The sequence below is a fragment of the Lampris incognitus genome, chromosome 11, assembly GCF_029633865.1.
Source record: "Lampris incognitus isolate fLamInc1 chromosome 11, fLamInc1.hap2, whole genome shotgun sequence".
Taxonomy (NCBI): Eukaryota; Metazoa; Chordata; class Actinopteri; order Lampriformes; family Lampridae; genus Lampris; species Lampris incognitus.
In genome coordinates this window covers 21,354,175-21,380,762 of record NC_079221.1, presented here as the reverse complement: position 1 = coordinate 21,380,762, position 26,588 = coordinate 21,354,175, and the positions used below count along the sequence as shown (strand labels likewise).

The 26,588-nt window shown below is 43.7% G+C and overlaps 1 protein-coding gene across 1 annotated transcript in view; it reads left to right on the top strand.

Annotated features, from left to right (window-relative positions):
• The window catches only part of tmeff2a (transmembrane protein with EGF-like and two follistatin-like domains 2a), a 105,499-nt gene that overhangs the window by 22,343 nt on the left and 56,568 nt on the right, over positions 1–26,588 (top strand). The window contains exons 3-4 of the mRNA XM_056289977.1: positions 16,909–17,038; positions 25,624–25,650. Of these exons, the coding sequence (XP_056145952.1) occupies positions 16,909–17,038; positions 25,624–25,650 (157 nt within the window). The remainder of the gene's footprint in view (positions 1–16,908; positions 17,039–25,623; positions 25,651–26,588) is intronic.

Sequence of the window (26,588 nt, the reverse complement as noted above, 5' to 3'; positions counted from 1 at the left end):
AGTGGATAAACATCTACCTGGTGAAAAGAAATGTAATGAACTGCAATAGAAATGCTTTCATCCAATTAAAAGATAATAGAAGTGCGAATACAATTTGATCACATGATCACCTGTTTCTTATTCTTAACTGTGGACATTTGTGGTTGGATGGTAAGGCATTCAGGGTTTTATTCGCTTAACCACATCTGATGGAAACAACTCAGTTTGCATGACTTTTTTTGTGTGCAACATTTAATTATTGACTTGAAATTGCTTCCAAAGTTTGACGACTACTGTATGTCCTTGTTAATTTTTCAACTAAAGGAAACTGGAAAGTCCAGACACCCTTTTCATATGTATTCTTGCCATTTATTTATTTTAGCAGTTGATTGACTGAGTACTTGTTCTTTACCGAGACAGTACAAGACATCAACAATGGAAACAGAAAAAAGAAAAATCTTGCAGTCTTTGTTGTGCAGTGTGAATACAGCTGGTACATGATAGGTGTTACTGGTTGCCAGTGGGCACGAGAAGAGCTGTTCGGTATGGGCATATTATAGCAATAACTTTTGGGACAATAATGACATAAAGGATGGCACAGAAGTGCTTCCTCTATTTGAAATTCTACAGTGTGAACAAGTACTGGGAAGTGGGACCGTAATATATTGGCTATTGCATGTTCTCCCCATATCTGCATGGGTTTCCTCTGGGTGCTCTGGTTTCCCCCCACCATCAAAAAGACATGCATGTCAGGGTTAATACTCCTACCTGTGTCCCTGACAAGGCAATGGAAAGAAGAACTGGAGTTGGTCCCCGGGTGCTGCAGCTGCCCACTGCTCCTATACAATAGCATGGGTTAAATGCAGACGACAAATTTCATTGTAACCTGTACAACTACAAGATAAAGTGGCTTTCTTCTTCTTCTCTTTCTTCTTCCCGTGCATCCCTTACCCAGATAAATTTTGACTGTGCACTCTTTACAAGGATGCTTGACCCCTCTGCCTTGTTTTTTAGAGTACAGTTTGTATTAATGTCACAGAAGATGTAGCGATACCAACATATGCCTTTGTCAATGTGTGCAGCTACAACCACATGTTGTGTTTAAAATCAACGTAAACTTTTTCCACAAGTTACACAAAAGTGGCACATTTTTAACACTGGAGTCATGTGGTGTCAAATACTAAACCAGATTGAAGTCTTATTGACAGTATTAAAGACTTATTAGATCTATTATTATTAGATCCAAAGTCAGTAGATGCGATTTGTGTAAAAAAAGAGCAGAATTTATAGGTCTTTGTGAAATCCTGTGTTGCCCCTTAAGACCGTCTAAAGCTTTCCGCATTCATTGACCAAAGTCTAAAAGGCCTTCATTCATGGTATAAATCTGAGAAATTGTGCTATTCTTGATAATGACCCACTAAGCTTCATGAGAAGCTCTATAATAATAAGCAGCAAACCAATTGGCTGGGTATTGATTTTACCCTAATACTCACCTACTTTTTCATCAAATATGCTACAGTGTGCTTAGATAAATGAAGCCTGTGAGATCTGAAGACGTAGCATGAGTTCTGATCCGGTGGCCTTATCATCGCGTCATCAGTTCAGCCAGGCATGAGGCACACTGACACTCGATTGGTCGGTAGCTGTTATCTCAATTTCATGCTTTCCTGGGAGCGAACATTAGCAGGGGCTTGCAGATAAATGACATTACAGATCCATTCTTCATTGGGAGATCTCGCACTGATATTACTGTCACCAGGCACTGAGGTGCACTGTGTGCTCGCAGGAACGAGCAGGTCACACCGCTTTCATTTCTAGCTTAACATCATTGTTTTCAGGTCAGCTTAGCTATGGATCTTCTTGACTTTCTGTGTGTGTGTGTGTGTGTGTGTGTGTGTGTGTGTGTGTGTGTGTGTGTGTGTGTGTGTGTGTGTGTGTGTGTGTGTGTGTGTGTGTGTGTGTGTGTGTGTGTGTGTGTGTGTGTGTGTGTGTGTGTGTTATAAAGCATGGCAGTGTAGTGGCACCACTTTGTCTCGCTCCAGATCAAAGCTAATAGAGGAAATCCAAGATTTTTTTTTAATCTGAAAACAGATTTGGTCAAGACCTAGTCACGTTCAAAAATCAAGATGGTCAAAAGTAGTGGGTTAGTGATTAGTTATATGAGTTATAACAAGGTGTGGACTCGGGTTAGCTATTTGAGTTATGATAAGATGTGTACTTTCCCTTTGAGGAAAGAGTAGGGTTGAGCATCCCGGCAAACACTCAAAAGGTGAATGTTTTACAACCACTCACAACACTCAAGCACAGCAGTCAACACACTGAGGTATTCAAATAAATGCAGAAGCATGAATACACACGAATGCCCTTGCAAATGCACACTGATGCACGCGCGCGTGCGTGCATGCACACGCACACACAGACACACACAGACACACACACACACACACACACACACAAGCCCCAAGGGAGAGATGTGCAGGATCCCTGTGGAGGGGAAGTGAGTTTGATCTTGTGGACTCAATGGATGCTATTCATTGCCAAGATGCCCATTCCGCCACATTAGATTCACCTCACACTGAATCTGGGAGAAGCCAAAATTCCCTTGCAAGAAACAGAATGTAATACAACTAGGTTGCCTTGTCGCCAGCCAGTCGTGTAACTAGAGCAGAGGATCCTTGGTTTGATTTTTCACAGCAACTAATGAGCCCATCAGTAGCTAAGCATCCTGCTCAGTGCCCTTTGGCAAGACATTTAACCCTTACCAGCACTCTCACTGCAAGTTGCTCCAAAGGAGCTAAAACATCCCAACATCCAAACTGACATATTTTGTTGTCACACTGTTGCTGCTGTGCCTCGACTCGTCCAAAATGTGCTGCCATTAGTCATCTTACTGTAGCTGTTGAGCAAAATAGCTTCGTCATTGTGTCTTTATGAATGACTGTCCTCTTTTGTTCCTGTCACAAGACGAAACACGTGCAGATATACAAACTCACAAACTCATCGTAACTTCTGGAAAATGCACACTCATTGTAACTTCAGAGTCATGGTGACACAGTATATTTCAACACATGATGCAAAAAGGACCTCACAGAGAGTACAATTGCTGAGTGCACTGCATACACTGGGCGGTAGACCCATCAGAAGACAAATCGCTCTGAAAGTTTAAACTCAGATCACTGTGTGCTTTCAGTTGGCATGGTAATAATACAGCAGAACATGTGATCAATTTTGTCCTTACGCTCCCCGCTGGTTGTTTGATGTGGCTGCTATTCACTCTAATTCCTGACCTCGAGTCACTCGCCCTCCTTTCACTGCCAGAAGCCGTCTAATGTCAGGATAGTGGCGCTCCCATCACTTCAAAGAGGGGTGGGAGCTAATATGGGTCCATGTGATGTTGACGGGAGGGCATGTAAGGACGGTGTGTCCTTCACAGTGCTTTAAACAAGTTCCCTAGAAAGTGCTCATGCACAAACTCTCAAAGACATGGATACACAAAGGTATTGTATATGTTGTATGCTGTCAAACTCTTTTCACAATTACATGTATGACTCGCCAGCACCCCCCCCCCAGACTTCTGTCTGTCTCACCTGCTCTCTACCTGCCTGTCTCTCTTCACCTCACACACACACACACACACACACACACACAAGGTCATGCTGAGACAGAGACATCAATATAGGCCTATATGGACAGACATTTAAAGTTCAAATTATACTATAAATTATTAGTGTACACGCACACGCACAGACGGCCACATGTACAGACATAGACACACATTCACAGTCTCACATCCAGTCCCAGGTGGCGTTCAGGACACCATCAGAGAGTTCTTGATGTAGACCCCATTCCATATATTTGCATGCATTTATCATCTTTTCATCCAGTGCCACTAGAACTGACTGCCGCTGAGCTTTTGAACAACAGTGAATTATTTCCTGATATAGACCCATATAAAAGGGCACAGTGGGAAACTGTAACAGTGGTGACCCCGTCAAATGTGATGAGGAGCGTTCACCAGACAATTATCATATGCCAAAATAGTTCTATACCAATCTGATGTCAAGAGTAATTTGTTGGGCTTTGTTTGAAAACCAGTTCACCCTAGAGCTCTGCACAAGACCAAAAAATGTAAGCAGGCTAGTTTGTCACAAAATTTAATAGGAAGTACTAATGAGCACCTAAAACGAGGTCCTTGTGACTGCTTTCAAGACCAGGCTAAAAACCAACAGTGGTTTAAAAGTTGTCCTCTGGATCCGTTGTGCCCTTGGGAGCCTGAACCGTCCTCTCTTACAACACACTTCTACAGACAGGCTGTTGTATAATTTATGTTTAACCTTTTTGTTTGTTTACTTGGTTACATAGTCATACATACATACATACATATATATGTATCTTTTTTTTTCGGAAACCGTCAATGGTGTTGATAAAAGTGCTCAACAAATGAGGAGCGGAATATCAATATAGATGTAGGGAAATAAAAGTTTAATGCATAACAGTACAAGCTTGTTTTGTGCGTTGTGCACTCATCAGCTGCTAAGTGATGAGTGCGTGATGCACAAAACAAGCTTGTACTGCTATGTATTAAACTTTTTTTCCCTACATCTATATTGAAATATATATATATATATATATATGTGTGTGTGTGTGTGTGTGTGTGTGTGTGCGCGTGTGTGTGCGTGTGACCTTGCAACATTATGGGCCCCTCTTGTCTTTCTGCACTACATAAAATCATAAAAGGCAGAGAATCCACAGAAAAGATCTTTAATAAGTCCATCTTTTTCACCATGTTGGAAAAGCATGGTAATGATGGCGGGGGTTAAATAAAATCCATTCAATGTTCCTTTGCGCTTGCCGAGCAAATTAATCTGCCCTTGTATTTGGATAAGATAGGCTAATGGAATGTTTTCATCTCTCAGTCCTTTGCATGTTTTAATCCTCTTTTCACTCCCCCCATTACTTCCTCTGTATACGTGTCCTCTTGCTAGCTTATCTGTGCATGTAGGAGGGCTGGGGACCCTTAAAGCCTGGCACAGATCTCTTAGGATGCTCCTGTCATTGCCCTCACTAGCGCAGTGGTGCCTTCTCCTATCTCTGCATGACAAATGTCACAATTAAAATAAAGGCAGGTTGTTGCTGGTGGTACCTGTCCAAGCCGCGTCTGTCCGAGCTTTATATGAGTTATAGCATGTGTGACGTAGGTAAAAAGAAGGCCGGTAGCTCATATATATCCAGCATGCTGTGCAGGGCCATGGTGTTAATCCTCTTTTTAATATTCCACTGGCATGTGATGAAATAGGTTCGCTGTTGTACCGATAAGCAGTACTTTAAGATGAAAGTGCAAGAGATATGAGAAATCATGGGACTTGATTTTATGCTGTGGATACTATAATAAAGACTCTGGAGCATGAAATGAGCTCTTGGGGAACATGTTTGAAACTATGAGCTTAGTGAGTATTGATTGTTTGAAGTACAGTAAATTGTCTTTGTTACAAGGCTGCAGCAGATGACGCCGAAAAGCTGCTCGCTGTCAAATCCTCAAGAGCCTGAAGGGATGATTTTTTTTTTTTTTTTGCTTTGAGGTGTTGTCTTCATTTGAATGTAATGTGTCTTGTTTGTTGTTTTTTTTTAGGAAGGCAAACTTCTCACTTGAAGTATAGATTATGTTTTTTCAAGTCATAAGCAGATCATCCTTAGCACAGTGCACACGTTCACACTGGGCTGGGATGATAGTGGCCGACTCTGCGGGGGCTGAGCAGCTTGAGCACCTTCAGTATTTTCATCCCGAACACTCCGCCAGAGCCTCCAAAAAAGAAAATGGAAAAAGAAAATCAACGGAAAAGTAAATATGCTTAGCCAAATCAAAGGCATTGTTGAGTAGCCGTTAAGAGCTCGCATGAGATTTGTCATGTTACCAATCATCTAATGAAATCAACCAAAAACATGGTGGGTGACTTTAACTTGGTCACTTTAACCAATGGTTGGGTTTTTTTTGTTTTTTTGGCTAAAAGTTTGATATATATGAGACTGCTATCTTTCAACCTACTGCATTGAATAGCAATAACATTCAAAGCGAAATTTACATTTTTTTTCATAGCTAGTCAAGAAATTCGGTGTGCTGAAGGGTCGTCTATAAACGAAAAGCCCCATCTTATTTTCATGGCGGTAGTTAAGCTTTTTTGCCTGGGAGAAAATGGGGCAAAATGCAAACTTTGAGTGATTGTATGTCTGTCCTTTCAGATGAGCACCGTTGGTGCCTATGGCCATGACCTCCTGAGCAGGATTAGACAGAGAACCAGTGTGGGATTTTTATGTGTCGCTCAGTGGCAGTAGCACTTTTAGTCTCATCTGGGTTAAGCCTATATATCCGAGACAAAACGACTGTGTACAGCATATATCGGCCTCCAAGTTACTTGTCACTTCTGTTCAGTCAAAAGGAGAGGATGGACGTTGAGGGAGCGGAGGGCAAGGCAGGGCCTCCCTCCCCAGGAAAAGAGCATGTGTGTCAGCTCCTCTGTGGCTCTGGCTGGCCTGTCAGACACCATTACAGAGGAGCTTGTCTCCTGCGACTCGACCGGGGAGACTCCTCAGGGACCGGCGGGCTAGGCTCTAATCAAGAGAAGACTGCCAAGCAGTTAAAGAGCAGGAACACAAGCCAGCCACCTCCCAGCTCCCTCTATCTCTCTCTCTCCATCTTCCTTTCTACATCCCCTGCCACTGTAACACCCCCCCCTCATCTTCTCTCCGTCGCTCTCTCTCTCTCTCCCTCGTCCAAATAGCTAATCCTCTATTGTTTCAGTCCTCCAACCTCTCTCTCTAACTCTCTGACTCTGTCTCTCCCTCTCTCTGAATCTCTCTCTCTCTCGCTCTCTCTCTGACTCTCACTCTCTCGCTCTCTGACACTCTCTCTCTGGACTGGACTGGCATTCATAAACATGGCAGGCATCGTGGGAACAGGGGTTGTCACAACCCAAACGTCCCTTTACACTCCTCTGTCCGGGGGGTCGGAGGAAAACAACGTTGTGTCTGGCATGGAACAGATTTTTCACTCTTGACAGTCCCCCCCCTGGGATCTATTGTGGGTCTGTTTGTCTTTTTTTTTCTTCTCTTCTTCCCATTGACCCCATCTAACGTTAACTTCAAAAAGAGTCTCGGGTAGCTTGGAGTGAAATGTAAACTCAAAAAAAAAAAAAGCTTGTCTGTGTTCCTGTGGCTTTTGGGTAACAATGCGCTTGGCTTACTACCTCCTGTCCAGTTTTAATTCAAAGCATGCCTTTGAAAGTCGACAATAAGAAAGGCTGATTAGTGGAGACTGTTTGGGCCAATGCTGTTTCCCTGTACAGTTTATCTTGGACAGCCAAATCAAATTAAATTGGACCAGAAAGGAAATTGACCTTAACTTAGTCAGTGATCCTTATTTTGATGCCTCTGCAACCTTTTACCACAGCTTTTCTATAGTGAATTATATAGACCCCATGAAAGCCGGTGTGGGGGTTTTGGGCTGTTTCTGTTTCTGATGTGGAGGGGCGACCCCCCCAGCATGGAGCTAATGATCTGACAAAAGCGCCCAATTTTCTGTCTGCTGCCCCTACCACGCTTTGGGCCACATCAGAAACACTGAACCAGACATCAATCACCTATTGGGGTGGAGGAGTCGGATGGGGGAGGGGATGATAACTGACAGAAAGAGAGAGGGCACGTCGGAGGCGTGGAGGAATCTCGGACAAGAGCGTCTGTCTCTTGTCAAGAGCCACAGGTGCTCTCTTCCCGCCGCCAGAGCCAGTGAGACGTCTACGTCAGAGTCGATAAAGCCGTGGCTTTGATTGGTGCGAGAAGGCATAAGTAAAGAGTGTGCCCGGGGCTTCTCCACAGCTGAGGATAAGTCGAGTGGAAAGCGAGCGTGACGCACGGTGCAGGCTGGGCAAAGAAAGTGAGAGGGAGGGTTTAGTTCAGAAGTGGAACGTGCCAGGCGGTGCCATTGCCATCCTCTGAGGCGAGCCCTAGTTTTGTGGAGATGTTTATTATTGATAGGGATGGATGATAGCCTTGGGATGAATTACATAATCTTAGAGCCTCCTCTAATGGATACAGGAAATGGATCAGGTTATCCGTCAAGTCCCAGACTGATTGGTGAGAATGAGGGGTGTGCATGTGTGTGTGTGTGTGCGCATACACATATGAGTGTTTGTCTTTGTTCTTGTGTATGTGTATGTGTGTCGGTTGTATGTATGCACAATATGTGTGTATATATGAATTTATGTATGCGTAATGTGAATGTTTATACATGAATTTTTAATCACACATGCGGGCAGATGCTTCTTTTTGTTACATTCTTTTAGATATCATAAATTTCACATATCCTGTATATAGCCAGCATTTAAATTGTGGTTGCAATGGCAATATCAGCAGAGATGGGGAAACTATACCCTGAAATGTTCGTTGTCAGGTTTTCTAAAGCATCAGAAGCACACTAGGGTGTATCAGAATTTTCAATAGTTTCATTGTATGTTCCTATCCGAATCTTTATGGATAATGCACATTTTTATGCCCTACACTGACCCCCCCCCCATGTCATAATGCAGGTGCAAATTGCATGCACACTTCAGATACTTCAAATGTGCTTCTGTTGCTCCACACTGCACTTCAAGTGTCACTGAACTTTTCTTACTAGTGAGAGAAAGGCAAACAGAGACCAGGCCAGATTCCTTTCAGGGTTCTAGTTCACTGCTTGGCAGCACGGACTGAGTGGTTTGCAGCTGTCAGGGTCAGCGAGCACTTACTAATTGGTCATTGATGTAGGTATAATAGGCCTAGAAGCAACTGATTAGAATATCAATGTTAATTGCTGATTGTAAAGCATGTGCTTGTTGACATGGCGCTCCATGAGGTCAACAGGAGGAGGCCCACGAGTCACTGCTGCTTGGTCTTCTGGGTGTTGAGTTTCTCCTATTTGAGCTTTACCACCGTATTGAAGAGGACGGTAGCCAACCAGTGATGTGAATTGCAGTGCTTTTCCTGTTATGTTGGTTGCACACACACAAATGTACACAAGCTAACGTGGTTCGCCAACTTGTTTCATTCAATGCAGGAAGTGTTATAATAACGCACAACAAGGGCGTCCAGGTAGCGTGGCGGCCTGTTCCATTGCCTACCAATGCAGGCATCACCGGTTCGAATCCCCACGGTCAGGCGTCCCCATAGACACAATTGGCCATGTCTGCGGGTGGGAAGCCGGATGTGGGTATGTGTCCTGGTCGCTGCACTAGCACCTCCTCTGGTTGGTCGGGGTTCCTGTTCAGGGGAAGGGGGAACTGGGGGGAATAGTGTGATCCTCCCACACGCTACGTCCCCCTGGTGAAACTCCTCACTGTCAGGTGAAAAGAAGCGGCTGGCAACTCCACATGTATTGGAGGAGGCATGTGGTAGTCTGCAGCCCTCCCCGGATTGGTAGAGGGGGTGGAGCAGCGACCGGCACGTCTTGGAAAATAAGGTAATTGGCCAAGTATTGTTTGGGAGAAAAAAAAAGGGGGGGGGGTTCCAAAAAAAATCACACCAAAGTCAAGGCCACATTTTACTCTTTTGGAAAAGCCTCACATTGTGCCACCTCTAGTTGACTAAAAAAGTGAAAAACCAATTCTGATAAACCTGAGTGTCCATAGTGGAATTACTCTTCTTTTTATTTTAAGACTTACAATTCAAAATTTATGCAGTTTTCTCTCAGTTACTCTGAGGCAACATTGAGTTAAGGGCTGGCTAAATGAGTGGCGTTAAACGAGGCTCTTATTGTAAAAATTAAACCAAAAGCCTCGAATATACATTCTGATACTGAGCTAAAAGCTTTATATGAGCCACTCCGGCTGGATCTCACTAACGTGGTTATTGGAGTCAGCTGGAAAACATGGTACGCAGAAATAATTTCATTTGTCCCTAATGCCAGTTCTGTAGTTTTGAAATGACAGTATACTGGCCATTTTCACGTATAATAGACTGAAGTAACATCATATCAGCCTTTTTAAGATATCAATTTCAGTTTGTTAGTGTTGCCACCGTGATTCAGCATGTTTCAAATAAGTCATAAGAGGCCCACTTATATATTCTATCTGCCGCTCTCTTTTTGCTGATATACTCATTTGAAAATAAATACATTGTTAAATACATCTAGGATGCTTCTTTTGTATAAGAAAATGTGCTGAAATGGCTAATAAATTAGATGATATTCTATTGTCTGTTTCACATTCAAACTGGCAGTAATTTTCTTCGAACCCATATAGGGCTTGAGCGATGGGTATGTCATTTTAGAAATACAATCTGCATTGCTACCATGGATTGTATTTCTGCCACCCCCGCTGCAGGAACAGTTTCACAAAGATAAATCGAGCCCAGCACTGAGCTAAAGATAGCTGTCAATGGAGACGTCAGTTAAGGAGGGAAAACTAGCCGATTCTCTCTTGCCACATCACTGATTCACGCAATCCCCCAAAATAAAGCCATATCAAATTGCAGAAATAGAGTCAGCATTGTCTTATCTTCCTGTTTATTCTCAATAGCGAAGTGCTTTCACACAAACCGCTTGTTTGATTTAAAGTCCTCACAAATCACTCTAAGACTTACTTACTTCTGAAGGCAACATTTGCAAAAGCTGTGCTGGTGGATTGTACCACTTCCCGTAGATTTAAGCCCCTAGATTGATGCAAACAGTTGTATAGATGGGTATTGTGAGGAGTTTGTTGGCATGGAGTGGTGGTGGTGGTGGGGGGGCTGGAGAGATGGACGGGTGGATTAGTCATTTGTTTTCTTGCTCATTGATGCTGATGTGCTGTCATGTTTGCTTTCACAGCATTTTGGAGAGCCATACCCCTCAAATTGACGTGTGCTGATGCGTGCACTTGCCTTCACTTCAGATCTCTTCCCTCCTTTGTCTCTCCTTCATATGGTTTTCTTTCTCTCTCACTCTCTCTCTCTCTCTCTGCACTCTCTCTCCTATGTGCATGTGTCTACCACTCTGCCACTCTTCATATTTGGCTCTCCTCACCTCGTTTCCTCCCCCCATCGTCCCTGGCATCCTCCCTTCCCTCCTTCTAACTCCAGAATGTGCTCACATACCTTCGCCTCCCTTTCATTCCATCCGTCTTTTCTTCCCTTCACCTCCCCACACCTGCTGCCGCTTCATCCGTCTACCCCCGTTACCTGCTCATCTCTCCTTTTCCCCGTTCTTCCTCACGACCTCGCTCTTCTCCTCCTTGTTCCGTGCGTTTCTCTCTTCTGCACTGCCTCTCTCTCCACCTCCATTCTCCACCTTGTCTTCGTTCCACCACAATGAGGCAGCAGGTATGCCTGGCATTCGGTGCACTGGGTGCATGCAGGGAGGCAGCATAGGGGTGCAGAGTGAGTGATGATGGGTCTAATGTTTTCCCAGGTTGTTGTGTGCTGTGACCTGGTAAGGTGGGGATGTCTTTTTGTAGTGGTGGATGTTTGTGTGTGTGTGTATGTGCGCATGTGTGAGTGTGTGCATGTCTGTGTGTGTTTCTGTGTGCTTCGGTTTGTGTATGTGCGCGCATATGCAGGTAAGCAGACAACAGGTCTTGGCTGAAGGCCCAAAGCTTATCATTCAGAAACTGACGATAGGAGAGCAGAGAGGCAAGGCAGAGTCACAGCAGCCCCTGCAGGAGGTTTATAGGAACTATGGCTCTCATGACAACGTGGAGCAGGTGGGAGGAAACAGCAGAAGGTGTGGATGGAGAATTCAAATAGTTAGAAGAATAGGCAGAAATGTAAGCCACACCTGTTACAGGACAGGTATGCACGCCTGCGTACATGTGCACTTGGGGTAGTTCACGCTCGCTGTCATACTCATAGTGGCCGATAGTTTCTCCATTTTCTCTCTCTCTCTCTCTCTCTCTCTCACACACACACAAATCAGACACACCCACTGCTTGTTACACATGCCCCAGACCTAGAAGCCCTGGAATCAACCAGCACTTCTGTTGTTGGCATGTATTTGGAAGAAACATTGCACTGCGATCCAGGTTTTGTCACAGTGGAGGTCTGGGACTGTGTCTGGGAATTGTATAAAGCTTGGGCAGCGGGCACAGAAGGGCATGCCATATGGCCTTGGCTGGTGGCTCCCAATATTTCCCCTGTCTGCAGTGAATGGTGAGAGATCAAATGCTGTCACCCACTGTCTGCCGCCAACTTCCTTCCCCCACCACCTTCTTTTTTTGGGGGTTCATCTCCTCCCCCTCAGTCCCCCCCCTACTCCCGTCTTTGCTCTTGCTGTAATCAGAGTAGGCCAAGTCTTTTTCTGTATCTTTCATCGCCATGGCTTCTTCCTCCTCTCTCCTTTAGTGACTAATCTGCCTTATCCATTTATGTTTTCTAGCATTTAGAGCTGGCATGCAACCAGTGCAATATGTTAGACTGAGGTTCCCCTTCACAAGTGCCAGGGGTAAAGGATGATTCAGGTTTTTTTGCAGCCTGGGTCTTCTTTTTGTAGCTCTTGCCATCATGCCTAGCAGCTATATTTTCATTTCACTCACAGGCTTCATTGTGGAGATTTGTGATACAGGGCCACCGTGGGTCACAGCTTTACCTAGTCCACATATCTGGAAATGAAAGTGAAAATTAAAGTCAAAAGTTGTAATTATATATATATATAATGTAATATTGACATTTTCCATGACTTTATGTAGGATATCCATCCATTATGCAAACCGCTTATCCTGCTCTCAGGGTCACAGGGATGCTGGAGCCTATCCCAGCAGTCATATGTAATATTGCCCAATGTTATCACTGGTCAATTGCATTGCTGAGCTACTTCTTGGCTCAGTTAGCAGGAATGACCATCTTACTCACCGTGGGTAGTCGTAACCATCATTAAACTCCCTGATCTGTGCAACCTAGAAGTCATATATAATGGCAACTCAGGTATGTATATAGTGTAAATTGATGCATCGCAGTGCTTCTGTGTCCAAAATACCCCAAATAAAGCCGGTGAGTAAAATGATATCATAACCGATATGTGCCGGGACAAAAAGTATGAAAATAACAGACTTACTCAACAGTGAAGTTTATTTGAAGTTTTTTCTTCTCCTGGCTCACCTTGTTCTTCAATGAATAGTTGAATAGACAGAAAATGTGAGGATGCTTTAAACAAGATATTTTGCAAGAAAAAGATGCATTCACTCAAGAGGGGGTTGTGATGCGGCTGGGAGGGGAAGTTAGAGCAGATAGGGACGAGTAAGTACCCCTGCCTTTTCTGAAAGTAATTTTCTTTTTTGCTTTGTTGTAGTTGGCAATTTATACCCTCCCTCTCCCTCCACCTTCATTGCTTACTCCCTCTCTTCTGTTACTCACTTACAACATGAGACAGCCACACGAGGCTTGCTTCTAAAGGACCATAAGACACAGGAGGCTCAGAGGATCTTCCTTTATACCCACGTATCAGCGCTCCGCCATAAGAGCAGAATTTGCACACGGAAGCAGCTTCCCTCCTCTGCCTCCTCTCAGGCTGAAGGAGGTTTTAAATCTCCATCCTCTCATCCCCTCCTGTCTCTCCCCCAGGGGTGGAAGCAGATACTGAGGCAGATCAAGATGAATGGGGGGGGGGGGTTCATGGAGAAGAAGACGGTCTTAAAAGACACCCGCAGGGTTCTTCTGGGTAGCTTTCCCCCCGTTGCATCATGCCTGGCATAAAGCGAGAGTCCCCAGGTTAAGAGCAATCCAAGCCAGATGAGAGAGAGAGAGAGAGAGAGAGAGAGAGAGAGAGAGAGAGAGAGAGAGAGAGAGAGAGAGAGAGAGAGAGAGAGAGAGAGAGAGAGAGAGAGAGAGAGAGAGAGAGAGAGAGAGAGAGAGAGAGAGAGAGAGAGAGAGAGAGAGAGAGAGAGAGAGAGAGAGAGAGAGAGATGAGGAAAGGATGGCAAAAAGCAAAGGCCCGGCAGTAAGCCATATCTAGCCCATTTTTGAGACTCTCCATCTTTCTCTCTTGCTCTCCTTTGAGAGACTTTTCTGCCTCTTTCTCACTTTCTCTCTATTTCTCTTTCTTTTCCATGTGTTTTTTTTTCCTCTCGTTTGCTCATTCCCTTTTTATCTTATTTCGTGTTCTTGTTCCTTTATTCGCGAGCACCCATTTCTTCAGGCCCAGTTGTTCTTTTCTATTCTGGCAAGACTCTGTTCAGCCAGGCCTGTGTTTCTCCAGGCGTCTGCACCTCGCCTCTGTTCTCCTCCACATTCTTGAGTTCTCCCTCGATCCCTCATTCCCGTGTTTTTCATTTCTGACATCTCCCCTCACCCCCATTGTCTCTCTCATTTTTGCGTCCTATGCTCTTTCTTCATTTCTTCCCTCCCTCCATCTCGGGTGATCAGGAGCCAGTCCCTCGGTTCTTCACCCCTCCTTTCGTCGTTTTCATTGTCCTCCTTTTTTTTTGTGCCCTCTCTTCTCTGAGCATTCAGCTTTCATCTTCCCTCTGCCGGTCAGCCAAAGGCGCAGCCATTAAATAGTGTACTGCAAAGCGCTGTATGCATGGAGTCTTTTTTTCTTTCACTCAGCTGGTTAAAAATGGTCGTCACACTTGAGCGCAGTCAGGCTCCAGGGCTCCAGAATCGATGGCATGGTTATTTTTATGCTGCTCTTGGCAGCCTACAGACAGTCTGCATGTGTGTGTGCGCGTGTTTGATAAAGAGAGAGAGAGAGAGAGAGAGAGAGAGAGAGAGAGAGAGAGAGAGAGAGAGAGAGAGAGAGCACGTGTGTTTGAGGCATGGGAAAAACAAAGTATGTGTTCAAATGTGTATGCACGTGCCTGCATATGTATGCATGTGCATGTGTAAATGTGTGACTCCATGTCCACAGTAGTACATGTAGTGTATGATACCATATAAATAGAGACAGCCTAGCGTATGTTTTGTAGCTGGCTGGGTTTCCAGACCTGAGCAGATTCCAGGTCAATCCATTAGAGAGGAGGAAGAGGAGCAGAGGAGTGAAGCCAAAGAGCCATAAGCCCTTAGCCCTGTTCCTTTGGGTCTCACAGTCGAGTCCTCCATCCTTGTGACGTCACACTGAGCGGGAACACATCTCACCTTTTCCTGTTTTTGTTGTAATTATTTTAAATACCGCTTAGATGGGTTACGAGCAGGGAATACAGAGAGACCGTTCTTTAGGACTCACTGCCAACATGGCATTTCCTCTGCTGGTGTTATAAAGTCGAATGCCTCCCAATTTAATAATTGATATTTGTTATTCCTATGGCGCAGGACAATGCAATCAATATTTGAAAATGTGAGTAATTCTCCTCCTCAGCCAGAAATCAGAAACTAAGTCTTGGACCCGTAGTGTCATCAATCATCTGTAAAAACTAAATCGGCTCTACAGGCAACAAACCGTGTGGGAGAAGTGCATGAGTAATGCTCTCCAACAGCTACTGTCAAAATGCCCTTGAGCAAGTTACTTAACCCCCGACTGCTTCAATGGAGCAACATTAGAAGAATGGCCAACATCAGAGACTGGTTATTTTCGGTTGCTCCCAGGTGTGAATACATTAGGATTTCAGGTTGAAACACTTTTTTTTTTCTTATTCTTACATGTATGAAGGGGGTGTGTTTTTTTTTCAATACTATTCAAGTCTACTTATTTTATACTGTTTGGGGTAAATATTCAGTAATTTATATCTTTCTTTTTCCCCCCTCTCCTCTCTTCTCTTCTTTAGAGTACTCGTTTGCCTTTGTGCAAACTGATTGGTCTAATCACTTTACCTGTACATATTTCTGTACATATTCACACACGGCAGACATGACCCTGGGCGGGCTTCCGGGTAGCGTAGCGGTCTATTCCATTGCCTACCAACACGGGGATCGCCGGTTCGAATCCCTTTGTTACCTCCGGTTTGGTCGGGTGTCCCTACAGACACAATTGGCCGTGCCTGCTTGTGGGAAGCCAGATGTGGGTATGTGTCCTGGTCGCTGCACTAGCGCCTCCTCTGGTCAGTCGGGGTGCCTGTTCACGGGGGAGGATGAACTGGGGGGAATAGCATGATCCTCCCATGCGCTACATCCCCCGTGAGAAAGTCCTCACTGTCAGGTGAAAAGAAGCGGCTGGCGACTCTACATGTATCAGAGGAGGCATGTAGCAGTCTGCAGCCCTCCCCGGATCAGCAGAGGGGGTGGATCAGCGACCAGGATGGCTCGGAAGAGTGGGGTAATTAGCCGGATACAATTGGGGAGAAAAGGGGGGGGGGTAAGTAAGTAAGTAAGTAAATAAATAAAGATATGATCCTTGGCACAATTCTATCTATAGATGAAATTTCAATCTAAAGAATCAATGATTTTGATAGGTTATGATTTACATGTGCACTTCCTGAGCACATTGCATACAAGATGAAGAAAATGCAAGGTCTACATCATACCATCACAAGGTCCCTTTCGTCCAGAGAGCGTTTTCTCTAGTTTTATAGATTTACAGACATCGGCACTTTGCACATTTGGAAACTCACAATGTATCTACATTATTCATGTGTACAGTCTGCAAATGTGCGTAAATAGCTGAATTAAAGCTATTCATTGATTTAGCTCAACTCTAGCTGATGGGCGTATTGTCCATTAGGCCTCAATTTATGCATGCCCAAATATGTGCAGCTGAGCACTTATTCATGGGTTTTACAGTGGCGTCCCTCAAATATCAACTGTATCTGCCAAGGTCCCTCTATTCTTGAGGCGACACCACAACAAAACTTAGAGGACATTACAAGGTATAACCAATGATGACAACAAATTTTACAAGCATTGTTAAACATGGACTGAACAAAGCCTTACTATATATGTGTACACATACAGAACATGTTTTTGCGATGACTTTATAATAGTGTCTTGACTCTTCTTTTATGGCTATATCTCCTTCTCTCCTTCACCCCTACCTTACTCTCCTCTCCTCTCCTGTCTCTGTAGTGCAACAATGACTATGTTCCAGTATGCGGCTCTAACAATCAGAACTACCAGAATGAGTGTTTTCTGCGCCGGGATGCCTGCAAGCAGCAGTCTGAAGTACTTGTGATTTCAGAAGGTTCCTGCCCTGCTGGTATGTACATTTATATTGCTAAGGTACAATTGCGTACACAAGTAGACACACACACACACATGCTCTCACATGCACACATGTACTCACATGCACACACGCATACAAGGAGCAGTTGCTGCATATGCCTGTCCTGTGAGTATGCAAGGACTGCAACACAAACACTGTCCTTTTCAAGGTCAGGCTGATAATGTTGTCACTGTCATGCATTTGAGATCCACATATACGTATAGTTGTATAGAAGGTGCTAACATTTGACAAAACCAAGTCAAATCAAATCAAGTCAGTTTTATTTGTAAAGCCTATTCCATTCAGTTTACACAAAAGAAATAAAAAGTGAAATGTAGAAAATAAAAAAAAAAACAGACCACATGTAGTTTAAGATTTTCCCGCACCTTCCTTTCGAGTTGGTTCTTCTGCTTAGTGAGAGGGCTAAGTGTAAGGTGACGCACAACCAACAAGAAGCAATCAATCTTACAAAGACGTAAGCCTGTCTGAGCTGACGTTAGGTGAATACTTAGGTGATATACCCAGGTTTGTCAAAACTGACAAGAACATGACAACTATGACAATGACAACGACGACAACTATTCCCATCAAAGAGACCCAGGATATATTATTGTACTGCAAAGAAATACCCAGCGAACAGTATATCCCTAAGGGACACGCTGAACAAAGCTTAATGCTGACTGCGCGTATCATCCGGTTGATTTAAAGTCGATAAAATTCAACCTGACTTGGATGATATTTTCTCTAGAATAGTACTGAGGATTTCCTTTTAGATTTATTCTTTAAGGAGTGTTCAAATAAATGTCAAAACACATTTTGGATAAATACTGTGCAATATATACAATACAGTATGTACAATATGGACTGTGAAATACAATACTGTGCAATATAAGTACTGCATATTAAATTGGTAGTTACTATATCACTGTTAACACTGGGCATGCTCAACAATAGGGAAATGGTATTGTGTAGCTTAGTTGATAGAGTGCCCGGTGTTATAGCAACATGTGTTTTGAGCATGGCTCTAATACTGCCAAAGCTAGTGGTTTGATCCCCACCGGGGTCACCTGTTCTGTCATGTGATGCAGCACTGTACTGTCATGTGATGCAGCACTGTACTGTCATGTGATTACACTTTGCTTCACAAAACAATAAAGATGCTGTGGAGAGGCAATCATTCATTCAAGAAAACATAATATTCATTTAATCAGAATCTATCAGAAACTCCTTTATTGTCGTGTGCATTACATGCACTCGGAATTTAGATTGGCGTTGTTGGTACAGTACAGCTGCAAGTGCAAGAAAAATATTGTCTTCAGTAAAATAAAAAGAAATTAAATAAATATAAAACGAAATAATTATGTGAAAAAATATACATACAAACACACACTCACTTATAAATATATAATTATTATGTTTTTTTTCATGTTTTAGTTTAATAAACAAATTGCTATTTTCAAATAGTAATTTAATTTTTTCATATAGATATTTAACCATCATCCGGTCCACAGTGGGCAGCTGGTTAACAATCCAAAAGCATAAGACCATTTTTGAAAAAGCATCTGATGTCCCCTGCCGAGGGACTCTTGTACTTCCATTTTTACCACAGAGATGAGTCACATTTTGCATAATGGGCCTGGTTGATTGAATGAATCCAGTGGCAAGGTGATGCTGTCTGTGTCTGAGGTGTATGTGAATCACTGCTAAAGCAAAATACTACTGCCGGCTGGGTTCAGTAATCGCTGAGTCAGTTTCCCCCACTGACAGGCAGCCGGCTGAAGTCCATTAAAGGGCCCTTAAATGGTTGCAGCTCAGCAGCACTCTGCACGCTAGGATGAAACGGATGGGGAAATTGAAGTGGAAGTGTTACTGTGGTAACAATTTGGTGTATATGTGGATTTTGGAAGCAGCAGTGGGTGCTTCTGCCTTTTGTCTCAGTCATAATGAAAGCTCCCACCTTGCTGCAGGTTGCTTGTTTGCAGTGTGTATGCACATTTATATGACAACGATAGAAAGCGTGTGATATGTATCTCAGTGTACCTTGTGCAAGAGAGGGAAAGAGAGAAGCTCTTTCTCCACTCACTAAAAGTTCATTTTGAGAAACCCTCTGCTCGGTAAACAAAACAGATGTTTTGGCTTGGTTTCTCCCTGCAGAAAGTCTGTGAATGAGATAACAATGGCCTGAGAGCGACCCCATCCTCTCCTTCGACGGCTTTGCCATTTCCATTTATATTGTAAGCATTTAGCTTGCGCTCTTATCCGAAGAATCTTACAACGAGGACAACAGAAGGACAAGTTTCAAGTCCTCCACTCTGAAACTGGGATGTCTCATTTCCACACATTTGCCCAATTTGGGACGGCACAGATGATGTTTTCCAACATGGTACATGTTATCAAAAACAGTTGTAAGGAAAAGAGATCAGATTAAAACTCAATCCCGATTTGTGTCACATTGTGTCACTGTAGCAGCAAAGACTAGGATAAAAGTACAGCGAGTCCAGTGGATAGAAAAAAACTGCAGACAAATAAATATAACCTTTTTGTACTAGTAAAGAAATGATTTTTTTTAAGAAGTTTTTCTAAATTACATTTTAACATTTCTTTTTGAATTTACAGATGTATAAATTTAAAACAATGTGGAAAATGTGCATTACCGGCTCTCCACATAATTAGATTTACCAGGAAAATGTGCTTGTAGTGTGCATACTGACATGTTCACATTATCAGAGCGACAGATCGAAGAACAGATGCGGAACAAGCTCCAGACATGTTCACTGGTAGCTTTTCTCATAATCAAATTGAATGATAGACACACACAGATGGGTGACAGATGAAAGGAAAAAACAACATAAAGTGCCTTAGTAAGGTGTTGGGCCATTGTAAGCCTCCAGAACCGCTTTACATCAAACTTAGAGTCCTCACATTAAAAACCAAAGCAGAACGGTGTTTTCTGACTGGTGTGAAATTGTGTTACACACACCTTGAGCTCCAGCTTGGTAAATGACTGCCAGTCTTATTTGTCATGTTTATTGATGCTAATTTTGCTGAGTTATAACTCTGCGACACCTAGGGAACGATAGCGACAATTTTCTCAATCATTCGTTAATTACCGGTCAGCAGTTTTAAAAGCAATTATTATTACTCTTCACCCACTCATTTGAGGCACTCACTTCATTCAATTCAGGGTCAGAGGGAGGAGGGTTGGTGGAGCTCGTCCCAGCAAGCATTAGAGAATACATCCCAGACCAATCCATCACAAGGCTTACATCTAGTAATCATGCAGAAACCATTGATGGAGTCTCTAGTCACCAAGTGTGCATGTCTTTGGATTTTGCAAGGAAACCAGGGTACCTGAGTGGCAAGTGCAAGCCTCTAAAGCACCATGTTGCCCCTTATTATTATTATTATTATTATTAGTAGTAGTAGTAGAAGTAGTAGTAGTAATAGTAATAGTAGTAGTATTTGTTGGAGTGTATTAGTTTTAGTACTGATATTATTGTTGTTAGTATTTCACTTGTCCCTCTCCAAAGGGAGGACTGATTGCAAGTTTCATTCAGTGGTTATAGGTATTTTTCACCCTAGAGGTTTAATATCTAACAATTCTATCATCGACCAATTATCGAGCAGTCCAGTACAACTATTCTTGTTGGCCACTGAGTATCTCTATTGGAAAATTAGGGAGGGAGAGATCTGATGAGGACACACCACAGTTTTCTCTCCCTGTTTCTGCACATTCAGAGTGGTGAAAACAAGCCTGTATTGCTAACCTAAAGGCCAGCACTGCCATTGTAAACCTTTGTTGTATCTGCTCCCGGCTGAGTGTTACATTTGCGGGTCTGCTCCCCAGTTTATTGCTCATGACATGCCATGCTCCCTGCTGGTGTTTACCTCGGTAAACAAGTGTGACAGCCAACAGGCACTCGACAGCCTGGTCCATGCACTCCCAGAAGCTCTGCTGGATACAGCCAAGGCCAAAGGACCAGACATCAGGATCTTCCATTATCCCAAACGGTAAACAGGAAGCCGGCCAAGCTGCTAGTTTCAAATCAGGTGATTTGGCTGAGGCTGAAATAAACATGACACAATACAATCTAATGGCATTTACTGTCCCCAAGAATTATCATCCTACAAAGGCAAGCTAAAAAAAAAAACACAAAACAAAACAAAAACCTGGAAAAAAAAATACACAATTTCATCATATGCATTTGCATACAAAACACAGAGCTATTCATAATTCATTCAAGGCTTTTTAGTATGCCATTTTACCTAGTAGCAATTTTTTTCAAACCTAATACAATATTTACTTTTCTAAAATGACATCTGTTTGATAAAAGATGCAAATTTACGCTTCTAAATTTAACTCTTTTTTTTTTTTTTTTTTTTTTTGGTCTTTTAATACTTGCAGGACTCTCACAGATAAGGTTGTTCTAATCTTGAACTTCCTTATCCGGCAAAGCTCTCAAACACAAAGAAATCAATGATAGCTGATTAGCACAGCATGCTACTGCTTTTCCATCACGTCGAGTGCTGAACCTGCCTTGCAGAAGAGCAGTTACGCATTAGCCGTGGTGAAGCAGAACAACCCAACGGGAGTCTGTTTCCCCCCAAAGGACTGCATTAAGCTAAGGCAAGCACTGACGTGGCGTTTTCCAAGTCAGTTCACAAAGTGAGGGATCGGAACCAGCGGCGATGTGTGAACTGCTGAACGTCACGTCTCGGAGAGAAGAGAGCGGTCGCAGAGAAAACCGGGAGAGGGATTAATGGACCCAACGTTAAAATCTTGACGATACTCTCAGTCACGATTGGATGGGTGTGCAGCGCCGTCCCCGCCATATGTTTGGTTAACTACTTGAGTAGTTTAACTCTGGGGGGTTCGTGGGCTGGCAGCGAAATTATATTCAAGGCAATTACCAAATACAGTAAACGTACTGGCATTTCCCGGGGTGAAACTGGTGCAGCGGTGTAGTGACTACTTCCCCGTCAGATACAGATACACAACCTCACACACAACACAGAGCTGGAATATCTTGCAGGCAGGGGATATTGTGGACAGAGGACTACATTCATTTAACTTTCTTTTGCAGTGTACATCCAAGCAGTGTGGCTGCAACACACTAGTCACTTGCCCCTAGCTACAGTAGTATTTTTATACTGTACTTTTCAGGGAAATTCTCTTACCTTTGGATAACCCCCTTTCAGTGAGACGAGAGATTGGGTTCACTTAACACACAATATTAGCTGTGTCTAGAAAGGGTAAAGTGTCTGTACAAGGAAACTTTGGTACAGTGGAGGCGTGTAGACACAGGGTTTGTTTTTTTTTTTTGTTTTTTTTAATTTTGGCTTTTTACTAAAAGGTATCTACAATCCAGTTTGGCTGGTAACCGGACAGTCAGTTTTATATGAAAAAAACAAAAGCAAAACATTACCACTGTGGCCGGTGGATTAAAAAAACATATGATTTCCTGTGATGTTTAAAATGAACTACCCTGTCATGCTTAGATGAAACATCACACAGCGAGAATTATATGACCTGCATTCTGTTGCCACGTTCTTATTTATTCTTTTCTGAGGGAAACCGTAAATTCCCGAAAGGTTCGGGAGATAATTGAAGTTTATATTTGTACAATGCCCCAGTTCAATTTCACCAAATGTTGTAAAACAAACCCACAAGTCAACTCGTGTTGGCAAAACCGGCACAGAGAGATAGAAGTGTGTGTGTGTGTGTGTGTACTGTATCTTGGCCTAAGTACATTCATGAATGTGAGGGAATGGATGGGTTTATGCACGTGTGTTGGTACATACGGGTGTAATACAGCCACGGTACACAGAATGAAGTCATTATAGCTAGCCCACTGGTCTGTGTCAGAGGCCATCCGTCTGGTCTCAGTGCAGTGTGGAATACAAATCAGCGGTGTGCACAGTCAAGGTACCCCATTAAAACATGAACATCACTTTTACAAGGAACCAGAAGTGGTTTGCCACACTTGGCTGCCTGCGCTGGGTTGAGTATCTGCTAGAATTACTGCAGTCATACGTCCCACTGCCCTCCTTCTTTCAAGTCTTCTCCAAAAAAATCCATAGTTTTAGACTTTTTACTAATGTGTGTGTGTGCATGCATGTGTGTGTGCGTGCACACACCATACTTGTACTTACATGCAATTCAATATAGCCCCAAGTACTGGAAGGTTACTCTTTCCTGAACGGTTCTCCTCTCCTCTCCTCTGCTCCCATCATCACCTCTTAACTTTCACGTTCTATAATTTCTCCTTCTCTCATAACTTCTCTCCTTCTTGTCTCCTGTCCTGTTGTTCCCCTCTTGTACCCTCTCCCCTCTCCTCTCTTTTCTCCTCTGTTAATCTCTCCTCTTCTGTCTTTGCTCCCCTCGCCTATAATCAATTCCTTCCAAGCCAATGAAGGGGACAGTTTCTTAATTGGGTGTCCATGGGTATTACTGTTCCTTTTCTCCTCATCTTGGTTCTCTCCTTTCCTTTTTTTCTTGTCTCTCTGACTCACTTTTTGAATCTTTGATTGATCCATCAAATTTATTTGACCAACTCGATGAACTCTACGCCAGAAAACATACAACAGTGTAACTACCAAGATGGCACAGCGAGGTCGCATCTCCATTGTCGTCCATTGTTTAGCCAGCCAGCAGGCGGAAAAATAGGCTTTCCTTTATCTTCCTGACCTTTCTGTTCGTTTTCACCCATGTTCGTTTTTCTCTCTTCAAACCGCTGCCCTTGCACAGAAGTGAGATGCCGAAGTGAAGGTTTTGTATTGTGAACTGCTCCAGACTTGGCTGCGACCTCAGAAGCTCAACATTTTGCTGAGACACTTCACATCGAGATGTTGAGCATTTTCCAACAACAATGAAATCCGAGCAGATTCAAAAAAAAAAAAAGAAGAAAAAATGGAGAAAATGGACCCGTTTTCTGGCCGGAAAAACCCATGCTGCCCTGCAAAGCAAGGAATTGTTTGTCATACTTTATGTAGCAGCAGATAGGTGGGGTTTATCACATCAGGACCGTTCAGGCATTCTCACATATGTTAATACACAACACGGACTTTCAAATGATACTGTCATAACAAGTAATTCTTCTTTTTGGGGAGGGGGATTTTTCCCCCCCTTTATCTCCCCAATTGTACCTGGCCAATTACCCTGCTCTTCCGAGCCGTCCCGGTCGCTGCTCCACCCCCTCTGCCGATCTGGGGAGGGCTGCAGACTACCACAAGCCTCCTCCGATACACGTGGAGTCACCAGCCGTTTCTTTTCACTTGACAGTGAGGAGTTTCACCAGGGGGACGTAGCGCGTGGGAGGATCATGCTATTCCCCCCCAGTCCCCCTCCCGAACAGGAACTCCGACCGACCAGATGAGGCGCTAGTGCATCTGGCTTCCCACCTGCAGACACGGCCAATTGTGTCTAAAGAGACACCCGACCAAGCCGGAGTTAACACGGGGATTCGATCCAGCGATCCCCATGTTGATCGGCAACAGAAGAGACTGCTATGTTACCCGGATGCCCATAACAAGTAATTCTAAAAAATAATTTCTGCCGCTTAGCATATCGTCTGACATCAACCTCTGCATACAGTAAACATCAAGAATTATTTCCAAATACTATTTAACCCAGTTTTGCAAGAACATCGACGTTAAAAAAGGAAAATTCTCTTCTTTTAAGGCCATTCTGGAATTCCCGATGGGGTATCCACATAAAGTTGAGCTATTATGCCTCTGAAGCCTTGCGGGACCCTCCGTCTAGTCTTTGGCCACGGGCGTTTTAGCAGATAGCTGTGTGCTGCGGCTCAAGTTACCACGCTGCCTGCCCTTCTAAGTGCTCATCAGTATCCCTTTCACAGCCGTATCGTTAAACAACGCTGTAAACTCGGTGTCTTTGAGGCCGCTTTACACAGATTTCAGCAGGAAAGCCTGCAGAAGGAATCGCCAGCAAGCAAACATATTGAACAGCAGGGAAACGGAGCACATGCCCACATCCGCACGGTGGAAAGGTTAGATGGTCTGTTTCATCCATCCACCGCTCCAGTATGGGGGAGATGCATGATGCATTGATCTACATGTCGCGCTCTCTCTTTCTGACCTTCCTCTTTCTCTTGTCCGCTTTTCTTTATCGCCCTCCCTCTCTCTCTATCTCCCTCATTCTCTGTCTGTGTCGTCTCCCTTTTTAAAGAACGCTCCCGTCCTCTCTCTTTCTGTCTAATCTCTTGCTCATAGGAGAATACTGGCTCCCTCTCTAACAGGCTCACAAGCCTGTGGACACACATAAATTTGTATGCACACACAGACACACACACGACTTTCAAGCCCACAGACATCCCTGGCTCCAACAAATCCACACTTATGCAGAAACCGATTCTCGAGAAATATCGAGAAAAGAAAAACGACTCTTGCACTCACAGACAAGGACACACATTCACAGACAAATATAGAGACCCTTAAAACAAGACACTCATATATGTGGCCGCTTAAACACACACACACACACACATCTTCGCTCATTCACCTCATCTTGGTGATTGCATGAGCCTGTGGTTAATAACTGTGTTTGCTCTTCTCCACAGATGCCGGCTCAGGATCAGGAGATGATGGTAAGATTGCTTTTCTCCTCCTCCTCTTCCTAGTCTTCTCTCCTCCCCCTGCATGCTCTGCTGCCTGCTAATGTTATTCGACCACACTTGTATTGCATTGTGCGCTTTGTCTGTGTCTAATGAGAGCACAATGTGAAATGCAACTTTAATGTCAAAAAGCTAAAAACCAAACTTGGAACAAAAATAAATGAAAACACAGTACACACATGTATGCACAGACATGTAAAGACTTCTTACATCATTCCTTTGGGGCGGCACTGTGGTGCAGTGGTTAGCGTGCCCGCCTCAGAGCAAGAAGGTCCTGAGTTCGAGCCCCGGGGTCATCCCGGGTTGTCCTTTGTGTGAAGTTTGCATGTTCTCCCTGTGTCTGTGTGGGTTTCCTCCAGGGGCTCCGGTTTCCTCTCACAGTCCAAAGACATGTAGGTCAGGTGAATCGGCCATACTAAATTGTCCCTAGGGGTGTATGTGTGTGTGTGTGTGTGTGTGTGTGTGTGTGTGTTTCGGCCCTGTGATGGACTGGCGGCCTGTCCAGGGTGTCTCCCCGCCTGCCGCCCAACGGCTGCTGGGGTAGGCTCCAGCATCCCGCGACCTGGCTTCGGCTCAGCGGCTTGGATAATGGATGGATGGATGGATCATTCCTTCGATGACATAAAGACACGGGAGGTCACAAAGTCAGACAGAAAACAACATTATTTTGAACAACTCTTGCAATTCTTTACTTTTTACAGTAAACAGATTGTCTGGGGCACAATTATAACAGGAAATATTTCACACAACGTGCAATACATACATTAACACCCACTGATGGGAAATGATCCCTTTTCTTTTCACCTTCACACCTAATTTGTTGTGCGATGGCTTCAGAGGAAACGGATTCATAATGAAAACTCATTTACACCCATGATTTTGTCATGAAATCCACTTCCCTCTTTAGAAAG